Source organism: Pectinophora gossypiella, chromosome 25 (assembly GCF_024362695.1).
Source record: "Pectinophora gossypiella chromosome 25, ilPecGoss1.1, whole genome shotgun sequence".
Taxonomy (NCBI): domain Eukaryota; kingdom Metazoa; phylum Arthropoda; class Insecta; order Lepidoptera; family Gelechiidae; genus Pectinophora; species Pectinophora gossypiella.
This window is the reverse complement of record NC_065428.1, coordinates 1,498,199-1,515,957: the sequence shown is the minus strand read 5'-3', so window position 1 is coordinate 1,515,957 and position 17,759 is coordinate 1,498,199. Positions and strand designations below refer to the sequence as shown.

General features: G+C 38.2%; 1 protein-coding gene across 2 annotated transcripts in view; it reads right to left on the bottom strand.

Moving 5' to 3' along the window:
- Positions 1-11,371: 11,371 nt before the first annotated feature.
- LOC126378181 (neural/ectodermal development factor IMP-L2-like) overlaps positions 11,372-17,759 on the bottom strand; it is a 112,864-nt gene continuing 106,476 nt past the window's right edge. For both annotated transcript variants that reach the window (XM_050026382.1, XM_050026383.1), the window contains exons 2-7: positions 16,624-16,760; positions 15,465-15,628; positions 14,989-15,154; positions 14,329-14,522; positions 13,913-14,035; positions 11,372-12,699 (exon numbers count right to left, since the gene is read on the bottom strand). In XM_050026382.1, the coding sequence (XP_049882339.1) occupies positions 12,691-12,699; positions 13,913-14,035; positions 14,329-14,522; positions 14,989-15,154; positions 15,465-15,628; positions 16,624-16,735 (768 nt within the window). In that variant the 5' untranslated portion in view covers positions 16,736-16,760 and the 3' untranslated portion in view covers positions 11,372-12,690. The remainder of the gene's footprint in view (positions 12,700-13,912; positions 14,036-14,328; positions 14,523-14,988; positions 15,155-15,464; positions 15,629-16,623; positions 16,761-17,759) is intronic.

The window sequence follows — 17,759 nt, the reverse complement described above, 5'->3', positions numbered from 1 at the left end:
ATACCTTTATAAATAAATAAATTAATGGAGCATACCTACTCCACCACTTTTCAAAAGATATGTGCAAATAACAGTTGTAAAACTTCTAACAGTAATTGTAGACTTGGTAGAATTTCTTTCGATACATCTTTACTCAATTCATCATCATTATCATACTCAGCAGTGATTGAAAACATCGTGAGGAAACTTACATTCCCGAGAAATGCATTTTCGGAGGTATGTGACCTAACCTGTATTGGGCCTAACTTGTAGTTAAGAGTATTTGGTAATTATTTATTTTTATTTTGGTGCTATAAAGTATATTAGATCTATGCCCAGCAGTGGGCGTCGTACGGCTGATGATGATGATGATGAAAGTATATTTATATTTGGGCTGGTTTTTCCTTCGAGGGTTGAAAGGTCAGACAGTCAGTTGCTTCTGTAAAAAACCGGACCTGTCAAATCTCAGATTAGATAAGCGGACCCTGTGAAAAACGGGATCTAGCGTCCGCTTACCTAAAAGATTTGACAGGTCCGGTTTTTGAGAGATGATGATGACATCTTTACTACAAGATATTCGACAATAACTTATTTGATTGAACATTGCCTCGAGTTAAACGATTTTAAATAAATGGACGAAATTTTACACAATGTTTATTCGCACATTTCATTAAGCATTCACATGATACGCATTGCGCGGGATTCTACGGTCATACACGCTTTATCGCAGTAAGGCCTATCATTTATGCAAAAGCGGCGCGTCCCAGCATAATATCAAACGTGCGCGCAAAACAACAGCAAATTGACCGGTCGATTGTTCTAGACTCTAGAGTCTAGAGCAATAAGGCCGCCTAAATTGTACTGTATTCATGTGTTTAAAAAAAAAGAAAAAAAAAAGAAAGGAAAACATGAAACAGTAGGACTAGGGCCCTGTGCTGGGAGGTTTTCTGGCCACGTCTTTCCCTCAGCGTTACAGATTCCGATGTGGTAGTAGTTTTACAGCTAGTTACATAATATGTACTTACTTAATTTATTTTTTTTTGACGTTCAAAAATCGCTAACTTTGTAAGCCAATTTTAAAAAATAAATATTTTTGAATTTTATGATTTTGGTTTGTTTTTCTTTTCTGTTAATGATTTTTGACTTTGGTGTTCTTTTTTTGTGTATTGATTTCCGTGTGGTTTCTGTCCTGTATTGAGTGTAATGTACGTGTCTGTCTGTGTCTGTGGTGTCAATTTAAATCTTAGCGTTTGAACGCGCCGCTCTCCGCACCGTCGCCGCCGCGTCGCTGCCGCCGTCACCCAGTTTGAGGCCTTATATTTTCTGATGCGAATTACAGTTCAAAATCGGTGTAAGGTCAATGTGACTCAAGCAATTATCGATTGCCGATATCGTTAAGTTTCGCAATCTTCATTCGTGCCCGTACGTAACATTAATAATTAATGTTTCTAATGAGTCACGTATCCGTTCTGTTTTATAGCTTACTCTTTTTTTTATAGGAGTCTGTAATGTTAGAAAAGAATCGATCGACCGAATCTCGATTAATACATCACGCTAATGAACGGCACAACACTAGCATACAAACATACTTTGACAGGCGTTTTGGCGGGAACGGAAATGGGACGGTTGCTTTCTTCGTTGAATAATGTAAATAATCAATAGGAAGTAGTGTTTTGTGGTTAGTGATCGCATTAAGTTAGTCAGAAAACATTCGCGATAGTGTTATTATATCGGAATATTCAATAAACAAAGTGTACGCTATTTTCGCTTCGTGCCAACAAGCCGCTTAATAACTCGAAAGTTTATGCGGACTTTGAGTTAATTTGTTTGGGGTTCGGAGTAGGAGTCTGCTTCGAGGGTGGGTGCTTAGGTTTCATCATTCATCGTCATCACCTTTCATTAATCATCATTAAGAAAAAAAAACGTAAGACATGGCTGTATGCGCGTAGTTCCCCTTGCCTTGCCCTTTAGGGAAAAACCAAAACAAAAAAAACATACTTTGACAGATATTCTTACCGCGCCGCGCATTGAAGCCATTGTATTATATCTTTATTGAAATATAATCACTTATGAGAGAGTTTCCAGGATACGTTCATCAAAAACAATAAAGATGGTGTTGTACAGCTTTTCCTTCGTTTGACCTTCTAATTTCATGGATAACAGACATAATATGCACCTTTTATCATTGTTTTTGGGTATAAATGACAACAGACATATGCATCTATTACCTTTTTTTGGGTAAGTACTTATAAATGATGACCCTTTTTTATTACCTACACCCGACATAATACATCTTTCACCTATTCTATGATCAGTAGTTTTGGGCGGATGAGACGTTCGTTATGTAAAAATTGACGATTCAAAGTGTAACTATGTTACCTACTGAATAAAGATATTTTTGAATTTGAATTTGATCAAAATAAAGAGAAGCAATATAGCAAAAAATATTTATAATGCTTCTGTAATAGGAATACACATTAGTTTCGGTAATAACATAACGATTTGTCATCACCAGCCCATTAACGTCCCCACGTGCTGGGGCACGGGCCTTCCCTATGGATGGATAGGGAGATCGGGCCTTAAACCATCACGCGGGCCCAGTGCGGATTGATGGTTATTAACGACTGCTAATGCAGCCGGGACCAACGGCTTAACGTGCCTTCCGAAGCACGGAGGAGCTCGAGATGAAAACTTTTTTTTGTGGTCACCCTTCCTATGACCGGCCTTTGCCGACCGAGCGCGTTTACCGCTGCGCCACCGAGCTCCTCCTTCGCTTCGCCGTTCTAAACGTAGTTACATAACATAAACTGCCTATATACGTCCCACTGCTGGGCACAGGCTTCCCCTCAATCAACCGGAGGGAGTATGGAGCATACTCCACGACGCTGCTCCACTGCGGGTTGGTGGAGGTGTTTTTACGGCTAATAGCCGGGACCAACGGCTTAACGTGCCCTCCGAAGCACGGAATCATCTTACTTTTTCGGACAATCAGGTGATTCAAGCCTGAAAAGTCCTTACCAAACAAAGGACTTCGACTATGTCCCCATCGGGAATCGCCGTTCTATACGTGGTTATTATTCCTTATTCTATGACTACATTAAAAAAGATAAATCAAAGAGTGATCTACATCAGACACGCAATAACTAACTAACTATGGGAAAGAAGATGATTCAAGATAGCGATCGAATCATGATTTAGAGATTGCAAGATCCTTTGGCTTCCTTGCAAATTAAAATTGCAAAAATGTTAATTTTCGTAACAGTCCGACGGGCTATCATTATATCTGTATGACAAGCTGATAGCGAACTCGTGCGCACAGAAAATTACCTAGAATGCTTTCGTGGTACAAGCCAAGCGAGAAAGGATAGGTTAATTAACATAAGTTCACGATTCAAGACAAGTGTGTCAGGATCGAAGCAAATGGAATTCTATAGTCTGCTTACCCCGGTGGGAAATAGGCGTGAGTTTATGTATGTATAGTATACTATAGTATATGTATATAGTTTATGTATATGCACCATTAATACACAGATGACGTCTGCCACCTGGGTGGAGGCTTCAGGACCCCGATACCGACCCCGCCAGCGTGGTCGACGATTTCCTTTATTCAGTCCTTATTCAGTTGATATATCTTATACTGATGAAAAGAGCGCGTGCTTTGGACCTCCAGTTAACCCAAACTAATAGAAACGCTGTGTTCGGCGGCATCTAGCACGATGTAGCAACGAACACGCGAGCAAACTCGGGACACAGGTGTAGTATAAGCTTATACACACCAGTTCGAATCCCGATGGAGACACGACAATAAATAAATAAATAAACGTCTAATAAAACAAACAATTTGAGAGACTGTTCCCGGTTTGATTAGGACATTGCAATGTAGGTACTAGATTCAAGATAAATTATGAAATTCTGATTTCTAAATAAAGACATCTAAAACTAACGAAAAATATATTATTAATGTGTATTTGTACGTGTGTGTCTGTATTCATGTGTTATGTCTGATTGTTGAAATTTAGTTCTGTGCTGTTCTGTGCAATAAAGTATACTTGATTTGATTTGATAAACATCTTCTTTTTTCTATTTAATTTATTTATGTAAACTAATGATTGTCGAATTTGTTTTCGAATTCATTGGTTGTATCATAAATTATTATCACGTGCTCAGCTGTGAATGAAAACATCGTGAGGAAACCCACATTCCCGGGAAATGCATTTTCGGAGGTATGTGACCTAACCTGTAATGGGCTGGTTTTCCCTTAGCGGGTTGGCAGGTCAGACAAGCAGTCGCTTCTTTAAAAAACCGGACCTGTCAAATCTTCAGCTTAGGTAAGCGGACCCTGTGGAAAACGGGATGACGGAGGACTCGGGAGATGATGATATTTAACTTATTTATGTATTTTAATCAAGAAAAATGTAATAAGTCCGACATTTTATCACGTTTTTCTATGACGTCACAGTGCTCTTTTTCATAAAAAATCCGTAGTAATTTCGTGTTTTTTTTTTAACTGCCTATATACGTCCCACTGCTGGGCACAGGCCTCCTCTCAATCTACCGGAGGGGGTATGGAGCATGAGTATGCTCCATCATAATTTCATTGGAGCAGCGTGGTGACTCCACCACGCTGCTCCAATGCGGGTTGGTGGAGGTGTTTTTACGGCTAATAGCCGGGACCAACGGCTTAAAGTGCCCTCCGAAGCACGGAATCATCTTACTTTTTCGGACAATCAGGTGATTCAAGCCTGAAAAATTTCGTGTTTTAACTTTAGTAAAAAGTAACTGATTTGACTAGTTGGAAACTAGCCTATTGCTTTCAAAGCAATTCCTTCTTCATATAATTGCACGGTATCCAAGGTTACTATCGTAAGATAATTCATATCAATTCGCTAATTCAAACATGATCGACTGAACCATTCATAATTTCATACTTAAAACAATACATCAAAATTATGTTCAAGGTCTTATTATTGGGATATTAATATTATGATGTAGTGATGCGAAGTGAGAAAGCTGTATCGATAAAAGTAAGCAAGACTTCTTCTATCGTGTGGGTTGTGAGGTGGATTACCAACCTCATCAACCTTGGCGTCCAGGTTACTATTGAGCCACCAAAGGCCCCTGACGTAGCTCGTGTAACGACTACTTACTTACATCAGTAAGTAGTAACCGGGACCAACGGCTTAACGTGCCCTTAAGCACGGATCATCTTACTTTTTGGACAATCAGGTGATCAGCCTGTAAAGTCCTAACCAAACTAAAACTAACTAAAGATTTGCCGTAGATGGCATTATTACTTGGCCGGACAAATGGGGAGCGCAGTCGGCTCTCACCTGGTACAAAATAGGATAGTTTGCAACAAGTCAAATCAGTTAAGTACTTTTTACTAAACTTGAAAACACGAATTTACTAAGATAAAATTTGTATGAAAAGCACACTGTGACGTCATAGAAAACGTGATAAAATATCGAACTTATTATTACGTTTTTCCTGATTAAAATTAATTTAAGTAGTTTTTAATCTGTCTTTATACGTATTTAGCAATCAGAATTCCATAATGTATTTTAAATTACACGACTCAATTTAAGTGACAAGTGATAAACTTACTACCCACGTAATGGAGGCTCTGTGATACCTTTATCTGTCTTCATTATAGTGATTTTTATGATATGTCCCCACCGGGAATCGAACTATGCACCTATATATCGAGAGACCAACGCCCAACCACTAAACCACAGAGGTTATCGACGAAAGCGTCCAACTCTAATAGTTAATTTCGCAACAGTCAAGCACGAGTTGTAACACTATTATGACAATGTGAGATAGAACGCATTCAGAGCAAGGTCTTCTTTATACTATTATAAACATGGTATAAGAGGACTAGCCGGGTCTGCATGACAACCGCACCGCGCGCGGCGCGTATTATATTGAGCGCTTCGGCCAATAAACAATACGAATGCTATCTACGTAGATGGACGTCAAACGGCTATTGGTCGAAGGCCTCGATATAATTCGCGCCGCGCGCGGCGCGTTTACTGTGCAGAGCCTACTGGTATGCTCAATCCTATGACAAGCCGCCATTGCTAGCCCAATGATGACGTAAGTGTTACGATTCAATTGGTATCTCCAACATTCCAAGGACGTTAATTTTATTATTAAAAATGAAGTGAATTACTGATTAATGTATTTAATTACTATTACTTGTCATATATATATTAAAAAAAATTGTAAAAACTGTAAGTAAATCTTTTGCTAAAAGTTCAAAGTTTCCTTGCAAAATAAAAACATTGGTCATGGGTAATTTATTTGGCAATACAGGGCGGGATGACGTCAGCTGGGATAACCTTGAAATGTTAGCTGTCAGTTTTGAGCATGCCTATAGTCTCTGCACGGTATCCGCGCCGCGCGCGGCGCTAATTATATCGAGGCCTTCGACCAATAGCCGTTTGACGTCCATCTACGTAGATAGCATTCGTATCGTTTATTGGTCGAAGCGGTCAATATAATTCGCGCCGCGTGCGGCACGGTTGTCGTGCAGACCCGGCTGGTTTTCTTAGACCATGATTATAATGATCTATTACAATACTTACCTATCAAATATTTCATGCACATTATAGATGCATAAAGGCTGCAACGCTTAGACAAGATTGGGCTAGCACTTAGGTGATTATCACACGACACTGCTCACCGCTGTCGGCTGGCCTGATAACTGCTTCTGCGGTCCATTGGTTGAGCGTTCAGCTCACGATTCGGAGGTGCTGGGTTCGAATCCCGGCGGGGACTTATCACAAAAGAAATGTGATACCTAGTTTGGTTAAGATATGGCAGACTGTTTACCCAATTTTCCGAAAGTTTTATGATCCGAGCTTCGTCATCGTGTGGGTAGAGAGGTGGATGACCAACCCCTTCAACCCTGGCGTCAGGGTTATTATTGAGCTGCTAAAGGCCTCTGACCTCATGTAACGATTACTTTCCTTAGTAAATGTAAAACAATCGATTTAACGTGTATTCGGTTGGATTATCTTCCGGACAATCGGATGATCAGCCTGCAATGTCCTAACCAAACAAGGGATTCTAAAGTAAATATGGTTGTGAATCTATAATTATTATATCCAGATAGTTGGACACCAATCACGTTGGTCTAACCGCGAAAGCCATATCAATCCCAGACCAACCCCGCCGGCTTGGTCTTCATTTTCCTTCAGCACTTATCACTATCAATTACCTACGATAGAAATCGTTTATATATTTAAATAATGATTTAAAACTATGCTTAGAAATAATTTCAAAATGACAAAATCATCAATTCGTAACGCATATAACTCTAACCTAACACAAATTGAGTTCTAAATCATCCTCCCAAAGCATAATTCTGTCCATCTCAGGCTATCATTTTCGAATTGTACTATTATCATTACCTCCTACGACAGAGCATGGAACGAAATTACGCTCGGCCGCTACTAGAAGGGACAAAGAGACAGACGAGCTTAAAATAATAAATGTTTACTTATTTCCTTTTTCATTCTGTCATTTCAAAGATATCTCTCTCTGTCTATCTATAGGTTATCTAGGGGTTCGTGCAAAAGTTATATTTAGCAGGTTAATAATTTTAAGGTTTTTTTAAAGATTAAGTTACTTACTTACCAGGTAATTTATGCGTGAAATACCGACCACTTAATGAAAAATTTAGTATATTATGAACTTGATTTCTTATTGGAAGGATAAAACCCGCGGATTTGTATTGAGATTTACTTTTCGCGCTTTTTGTGAAGTGCAAAATCCGCTAGAGGGCATCGGTCGATATACGTTGTATGTCACAAATAAAAAAGTGATAAAATAACATTAAAAGTAACGCCATTAAATGCCATCATGCGCGGAATTTCAGACAGGCAGTCGCTTCTGTAAAAAACCGGACCTGTCAAATCTTTAGGTTAGGTAAGTGGACCCTGTGAAAAACTGGATAATGCTAGGGAGATGATGATGCATGGGATTATAGAAAACTATATTTTTTCTTTAAGTACTTCTAGTTCAGTAATTTAAAAACACACTACTTTCCCTACCGTACTATTTCTATAAGTGACTTTTATCTACTTGTAATAATAGTACATATTCGGATTAAACTCACTCAGAATCATTTGGTTATCGAGTATTTTTAGCGTAGTATTAAAAACAAAAATACAAAGAAAAACAAAAGTAACAAAACAAACAAAACAAAACTTGTGTACTTACTTACAAAACTTGTACAGGAATAAGCCTTTCGGATCAAGCGGCCATCGACAACTAGTCTTTTTTTTAATTTTACTTTTTTATAATCAGTGTTGCCATAATAATCTCACAATTTGCAACAAATGGCCCCTCTAGTAGAGGTCAATCGAAATATTCCATGCTCTGTGTTTGTTAGTGTTATAATATGTAATGTAAATTACTGTAACTTATGTTAAAGATGGTAAGTCATATCGTGATGTCTTGAGCAAACCTATCTAAATATTAACATTCTAAAGTCTACATTTTCATATCTCTAGAGCTCTTTAGATGTCTTAAAATGGGATGGGCTTAAAATAATAGAAGTAGTATTATAATAATATTAGGATCAGTAGAGTTAAGGCACATAGTCACTGTAATTAAAGCACACAATAACGGGTTCTTACCGCGTTTAAATGGGGATATGAGACTCCCGATATTTCGTCACTGTTGCATGTGCCATGATCACGGGATGACTGATGAGATTGGAGTGGAGTAGGTAGATCCATAATTTTCTACGGGCAGACATATCTGTCTACCATCTTTCTTTGCCGCTTGTTTATGTTTTTGAAATCGGAATGTTCGGAACCATCTGAACTCGCACCAAACTCACTACGACAAACCGCACTCACTGTGTCCTCACGTTATTTCACCACATTAGGCCGTTTCAAGCTTTTTACAACACCTACTACTGGATTATTGGAAAGAAAATTATGAATCTACCTACTCCACTCCAATCTCATCAGTCATCCCGTGATCATGGCACTTGCAACAGTGTCGAAATATCGGGAGTCTCATATCCCCATTTAAACGCGGTAAGAACCCGTTATTATGTGCTTTAATTATGATAATAACCGCGTAAACTTAATACATAGTCACTGTGCTGCGGCTTGCTTCTCAATCGGGGAGCGTCGGTTCGAACCCTTGTACAGTCATGAGCAATATAATGTACCCACTTTAGGACTCTGTCGCATTAACATATTTGACATTTAGTGAAACTTACAGTTCAATTTGTAAAAAAACTTAATGTGACATGGTACCAAAGTGTATACATATGAATGCTCTCATCCGGTACAAAATTTAAGACAACAGGCCTAAGGGTGTCCAGTTGGGCGCGAATTTCGGCTCAGGGCGTCGTCTGAGAGGAAAATATTTGAAAGAATTAATGTACCCTAGTGGGTCGATAGCGATAAGCGCTGATTGAGGGAGATGGTGTTAGTGGCTGTAAGTATTACACCAATGATTTGTCTGTCTAAATATTAAATTAATGTGTGTATATTTTAATGTTGTAAATGTATATGTGTGTCGTAGGTTTTACCTAAATAAACTTTTTTATTATTTTTAACTGTTGTGTCCGAAGTTTTTACAAATAAAATTATTTAATTATTTATTATTTAATTATTTTTTATTTATGTATTTAAAAAGAAAATCCTTGCAAATCTCAACGGTATGCCGAGGTTACATACATACATAAACTCACGCCTATTTAAGCAGAGTCTATGGATTTCCATTTCCTTCGATTCTGACACACTTCTCTTGCTTCCTCCACATTCCTCAATAGTTTCATACACGCACGCCGGTTCAGGGTAGATCTAACTGAACCTTTTCTAAGGACATCTCCAATTTGGTCAATATACGTCCTTCTAGGTCTTCCCTTGCCAGTCCTACCATCAACCTTCGCTTTATATACCGATTTCGTAAGCCTATTACTCTTCATCCGCTCTACGTGTCCAAACCAACTTAACATTCTTTTCCTTGCCCCAAAGCCCACAGTTTAAGCTCACATAATTATGAACTTGAACAGTTAACCTTTGAACCCTTGGTTATAATTCAAAGAAATTACCACCTGTCTTCACGTGATCGATTGAAGATCGATAGAGAATAGCTTCTATATGCGTTTTAGATTGATGCGTTACAGTAAGTTTGGGTTGGGCACACACTGGGTAATTACATACATACATACATACATAAACTCACGCCTATTTCCCACCGGGGTAAGCAGAGACTATAGAATTCCATTTGCTTCGATCCTGACACACTTCTCTTGCTTCCTCCACTGCGTAATTAGGCAAAAAAAAATGGCGTACCTAATAGTATAGTCGCGCTTGTAACCGCTTTTGGCGTAGGCAAGGCATAGATTTACTACTACCGTAGATTTAACATCAGAGCTCAAAAAGTAGGACGCAAAGGTACTGGTAATATAGCGACGTTGACAGTACTTTACCTCAGTGCGCGATTAGGCGCCGAACTGGCAACACGGGGAAGTGCGTGGTAAAAACTTGCAAAAATAGAAGCTCAAAGCGAAAAAGAAAGCTATTGCATGTTATCATAGTATAAACATTTTAATTTTCGCAGCAAAATTCACCAAAATTATTGCTAATTAAAAGTATTGGTGGGGACATATCACAAAAATCCCTTTGTGATCCCTAATTTGGTTAGGACATTACAGGCTGATCACCTGATTTTCTGACGATAAGATGATCCGTGCTTCGGAAGGCAGGTTAAACTGTTGGTCCCGGCTACTACTTACTGATGGAAGTATGTAGTCGTTACATGAGCCATGTCAGGGGCCTTTGGTGGCTCAATAATAACCCTGAGGGTTGATGAGGTTGGTAATCCACCTCACAACCCACACCATAAGAAGAAGATGAGACCCAGGATGTTTTAAAGAAAGGCCAGGTCTAGAGTAATCTAAACCGGCGAGCATGCATGATCATGCAAGCATATTTTAATGAGAGTAGAAGAAGCGAAGGTGGTGTGTCAGGATTGTATTAAGTGGAATTCCGAGATCTCTGCGGAACGGAAAATACGGGAAATAGGGGTGATTTTATGTATGTAGGTACGTAAGTATAAAAGCTTGCCTCTCACTTCGAAGCCAGCACAGGCCTAAACCAATGATTGTCGAATTTGTTTTCGAATTCATGTTTGGATAATTGATTATCACGTGCTCAGCGGTGAAGGAAAACATCGTGAGGAAACCCACATTCCCGAGGAATGCATTTTCGCAGGTATGTGACCTAACCAGTATTGGGCTGGTTTTCCCGTCGCGCGGGTTGGAAGATTAGACAGGCAGTCGCTTCTGTAAAAAACTGGATCTGTCAAATCTTTAGGTAAGCAGACCCTGTAAGTATAAAAAATAATAAAATCGTTTTCTGTTTCATTGATTTATTCATTTTAATTCACTATTCGAATCACAGTCTACTCGTATAGAAAATATAATAAGTATGTTGTTACAGCAATCGACCTCAATAAGTAGGTACTTCTTTATTTAATAGTTGCAATTGAAACGTAAATAAGGATGTTTTTTCTGGATTCTGATTTCTGATATGGCCACGACTTATATACGTATACTCTTCATTCTATTCTCGTGATTTGTAACCGGCTTCAGAGTTTCCATACGAACTCTTTTATCATCATTTCCATTTCAACTGTAATTACTGTGTACCTTCATGCTGTTGTACAACAGCGACAAATAATTATAACAGGCAAATTCGTTTTTAAAAGATATTTCATACACAATAATTAAAACCGTCGCTTTTAACGGTCTACCCCCAAAACAAGAATAAAAACATAAAAATATACAAATTATTTTTTAATAAAGTAATTAATATATTTTTTTGTACTTTTTTGGTACTTTTAGACAATATTTTGACTTTTGGTACAATAACAAAGTACCTTTAAATACACTTATACTTAAACAAATTATGCTGATGCATTCCTTTATAAGTTATAAAAAACTTCATAAGTGTCAAATATAATTCTAATCAGGAAGAAATAACAAATATAATTAGCCCTGTGTAAAAAAATGATTTGTAAAATGGTTACTTTGTTTAAAGTTAACTTTTTCTGTTTTTGATTTATGGCAAAGACAATGTGTCTCAGAATCCGGAGATGTTTTGGCAAAAAAAGCAAGGACCTCATTCGTTTTTGAGAGTAGAAAGAAGACAATAGTTTATCTTACTTTCACGGAAGGATAGCACTGTTTTCAAAGTTCTCAAACATAAAAAATAGGTAATGACTCACCTAAGTTTCTTTAACCTCCTAAGCTTTTTTAAATTCGTGAAAAAGAAACATAATTAATTATTTTTCTCTTTGACAACCCTTAATTTTCGGGTAACAACCAATGTTTTTATTCCATGATTGTAATATCAATTGAATCACATTTTCAACTTTCAACCTCAAAAACGTAAAAGTATGGTTGAAATCCTCGTAACACAGATTTAGTAATTATTTAGTACAAATTAAATCCACGATAATCCATTAAAATTATAATGATTTTAGTAAGTACATATTTAATACTAAATATGGCTGTGTTATTCGTATATTTCATCCGCCATGTTGTTTGGTGATCGGACGTTCGGACCGCTGCGTTTGCGACGTATTGTGTGAACTGGTCTTATAATAACTTAACTATAGGAACATCCTGGTTAAGTATAATTGCGAATGTGGAGCTTAATACTTTTTGCGTCGTGTCTAACCGGCCTGAAACAAAAAAAAACATATTGTTTATGCCATCTGCGGCAAATCTACAACAAGACACGTCAAAAATACAATAAGTTTGCTTCGGTCCAGGATTGAGACTATTGGCATAGAATAAGGAATAATACCTACTACGCTATTGAGCTTTTAAAAAACTATTCTTATCTTCCCGGGAAAGACATCATTTATACCCAATAACTTATATTATAGTATTTGGATATTAATGATGACCTATGTTATTACAACCAGGCACAATTACATCTTCCACACATTATTATTCTGATCAAAGTAATAAGAAGCAATATACCTATATTGCTTCTTTGAATTATGTTGCTAACTAGGTAGGTAGCAACATAATTCTATAGGTAGGTAGGTAGGTAGGTACCTACGTAATGTGATCCAAATATCAAGCAATAATTATTTTTATATAGGTAATATGCTTCTGCCATTACATTATTTTTTGAATAACTATTTATGTACAGCCATGAACAATATCATGTACCCACTTTAGAACCCTGTCGCACTATTATATTTGACATTTAATGAGACTTACGGTTTAATTTGTCAAAAAGTTAATGTGACATGGTTTCAAAGTGTATACTGTACCCTAGGAATGAGAAAATACCTAGGTACTTAGGTATCTAATTATCACGTTAAATCTGTACAACGCCAACTATAATTATTATTTATTTCCTAGTCTGTCTCTGTCCACACCATAGGGATTACGGTCGTGAGTTTATCTATGTACTATGATCCCTTATGCGACTTCTACGATGATGATGTTGTACGTTCACGAGTACATTTATAATGTAAGTGATGAAATCTAAGGGAATGCAAACAGTGCCTGACAAAACTTGCAGAGCAATGTCACGCTTATCCGTAACGTTCTTGAAGTTATAGACAGGCTTGCTCTCTGTCATCGACACGTCATACGCGCTCATCTACATATCTGTATTTTAAAAGAATATCTCATTAAAAGTGTTAATTACATTCAAACGGGGTTTAATTTCATCAGTAAGTATGTATACATATCTTTGAAACCATGTCACATTAACTTTTTTGACAAATTAAACCGTAAGTTTCATTCAATGTCAAATATGATAGTGCGACAGGGTTCTAAAGTGGATATATGATATTGCTCATGACTGTACTAGAATGATAGCTGGTAGATTCATTTAAAGTACACTGCCATCTATCGTCGAGTAGCGGTACTCACTTTAGCAGGATACACAAATGTAGTGGCGTGTTTGCTTCCGAAAGCATTTTCTGCGTGGCAAGTGAATTCACCCATATCTGTCCAACGGAGAGATGAAATCACTAGTTCACCTGAACGGAGCACCTGAAATTAGAAGTAAAATGGTTTCATTTGTAGTGTAAAAAAATTCCGCTCTTAGCGCCATCTACTAGGTATAACACCAAAAACTATTTTTGTTGTTTATGTAACTGTTATAATATATAGTAACAAAGTACAAGAGTACTTATGATGCTAAAAAAATACGTGCTTTTGGCTATAAATAAGCCAAATAAAAATAATTACTGCTGGTGTTTAACAAAACAAAACTTATTTATAATACATACTACTGCCATCTAGTGGTGAGTAGGAGAACTATCCGCTAATATTAGGAACCTTACCTTCATTCTTGGGTTGTTTTTGACGAAGTTTCCTTTATTGTCCTTCCATGTAACATGTGGTCGTGGATGCCCCCTCACTTTGCATGGGAGGACGATGCTGTTGCCTATGAGGTCGATGAAAACTTTGTATGAGACGAGAATTCGGGGCGTTAGGGGCGTCAGTTTTGCGCGCTCTTGTTCGTCTGTGCTGCCATCTGTTGAGGAGTAAAATTATTAATTTGCTCTAATTTACGGAAAACAAATTAAACATAAAATATAACTGTTACTAATAGTCTATATGGGAGATAGGCTGATCCCCTATCACCATACGGTTCATCATTATCCATCTTAGGACTATGTATCAAAAGTGGCTGCAAATAGTCTTCTGATTATTTGTGGCTCTGCCCACCCCTTCGGGGAACATGGGCGTGAGTTAATGTATGCATGTATGTAATAGTCTAAATCGTAATGGAAACTAAACATAAATACCGTTGCAATCAATAATTTAGTTTTAAAAACCTATTTCGTCAAAGCGTAATTCTTGCAAGCGCCTGCAATTTTTAAATAGCAAAGCGTAGGTATGTAAGTCTTGCTCTGAAGAAGCTCACAGGATCTTTCATAATGTATTTTTTGGGATTCAAACTTTGACTTCATATTATTATTATTATGTAAAATACTTACCGCCATCGCTGTAAACTATAGTAGAAGCCCTGGCAGTCTTCAAGCCAGCAGAAATGACGCAAGTATACGTGTCCTGGTCTTGTGTGGTTGGTATTAATAAGGAGGATGTGACACGAGCTAGCGAAGTAGGGTTGGCGTCTATTATTTCGTTGGACTCTAAATCGTGCTGAAAAAAGAAATATTTTTATTAACATTTTATATCCACATTTTTCCAAATCACCTCTTCGTTTTAGAAGTCGGTTAACATGGTGTTAGTGACTTCGTAACGAATACTGAGGGGGATGATTCACACCATGATTCTGAGTTGATATCAAGTGGAATTTCCAGTCGGAAAATTCATGTTTTTTTTTAATTATTTTCAGTTCCATACTTTTGCGACGGAAAATTCCACTTCGATATCAACTTAGAATCAAGTCTTTACGTCGTTACGATGTCACTAACACCCTGTATAAATAAGCTAGTAATAGTGATCTTACTTCATAAATAGGAGCATCATTCTTAAACCAGCGCACGCTTGGCGCGGGCGCACCGACGCCTGCGCAGGTCAGCTCGAGTGGAGCGCCGGCCGGGTGCTCTACCGCGCCGGCGGGGCGGCTGGTTAGGGCCACGAACTTTCGGTACTGCTTCGTTGTTGGTAGTGCTGTAAGGTTAAAATTAAAGTTTAAAGTTAATTTATCTGGGTCCTATTTAAAAATAAACAATTTTTTTTCGTATCAAATTCAAATTCAAAAATATCTTTATTCAGTAGGTAACATAGTTACACTTTGAATCGTCATTTTTTACATAACGAACGTCTCATCCGCCTAAAACTACTGCAGCTTCTCACAACCTGTATAGCCGGGGAAATGAAGCTGCAAGAAAAACCTCGGCATAGGGCCCTAGACGTTCTTTATTTAAAAAATAAACATCTATTTTATTGTTGTAGTGTTGCCTGGCTGTAGCTTTTAATTCCTTTTGTTTCGTTCTTTAACTACCTATGTTAATTACATAAGTTGTGCACGTCTGTAATTGATACAAGCACTAGTACTAGCCTATCTTCTTCTTCTATCATGTGGGTTGTGAGGTAGAGTGCCAACCTCATCAACCCTGGTGTCAGGGGTACTATTGAGCCGCTAAAGGCCCCTGATATGGCTCACGTAACGACTATTAACTTACATCAGTAAATAGTAACCGGGACCAACGGCTTAACGTGCCTTCTGAAGCACGGATCATCTTATTTTGTGGGTCGATAGCGATAAGTGATGGGGGAAATCGTCAAGCTCTCACCCGGTTTTTGCTTTAACCCAACCCAATTGAGATTGAGGATCTTCTTCTATCGTGTGGGTTGTGAGGTGGATTACCAACCCCATCAACCCTGGTGTCAGGGTTGATGAGCCGCCAAAGGCCCCTGACATGGCTCACGTAACGATTACTCACTTACATCAGTAAATAGTAACCGGGACCAACGGATTAACGTGCCTTCCGAAGCACGGATCATCTTACTTTCGCCTGAAATGTCCTAACTAAACTAGGGATCACAAAGTGATTTTTGTGATATGTCCCCACTGGGATTCGAACCCGGGACCCCCGGATCGTGAGCCCAACGCTCACCCACTGGACCACGGAAGCCGTTCAGCTAAATGAAGATGTACTAACCATTATTCTCAATGGTATTATCCAGCTCAGATATCAACTTGACGTGCCTATCCACGTTGGCTGTCTGACTGCAGGCCAGCAGGGCAGCAAACACCAGCACCAACTGACGCATGATGATGGAGAGGATCTGAGGGTAGCTGGAACAAATAAAATAATAATTATTAATATAAATACTACAATCACCTATCACGTAGGTCTAACAGAAAGCTCGGTGGGTATTTAGTTAATCTTGACGTATGTACCTCTGTCTACCCCAATTGGGTTATAGTCGTGAGCTTAACGTGTTATAAGCTACGCGGCCCTAGCAAAATATTCAAGTGGTGTAAGACCTCAAAGTGGCACCCCTCAGTAATCAGAAATCAGAAAAATGATCATGGATAAACTTGTTATATACATAGGGAAGGCCCGTGCCCCAGCAGTGGGGACGTTAATAGGCTGATGATATTACCCATACCTGCTTGTATGACTACCTCTGTCTACTTGTACGGGGTGTAAGTGACATTGTAAGTAATAACGAATACTTAATTTATCTTAAGTACAGTTTTCACTAATACCACTAATCACTTTGTGATCCCTAGTTTGGTTAGGACATTACAGGCTGAACACCTTATTGTCCAAATAGTAAAAAGATCCGTGCTTCGGAAGGCACGTTAAGCCGTTGGTCCCTGTTACTGCTTACTGATGTAAGTAAGTAGTTGTTACATGAGCCATGTCAGGGGCCTTTGGCGGCTCGATAATAACCCTGACACCAGGGTTGATGAGGTTGGTAATTCACCACACAACCCACACGATAGAAGAAGATCTATAAATAACTATTGACATTTTATCACGTATAGTACATATAAAAACATGATCGATCCTATACTAAATTAATATAACATGAATCATCCACGTTACATTATAAAATTACATAATAATTAGTAACAAGTTATTTTTTTTTATACAAATTATTGTATCATGTTGATAAAGCAGGTTTTAGGGTTCCGCGATATAATGAGGGTCTTTCCATGTTACGTTCCATAAAAACCGATGGTTCCCATCTCCGCATCTGCAACCGTTGAGGTCTTCACCCTGGGCATGGGTACTATGTTTTACTAAGGAGTAGAATTCTCTGCCGTCTTCTGTATTTCCGAATG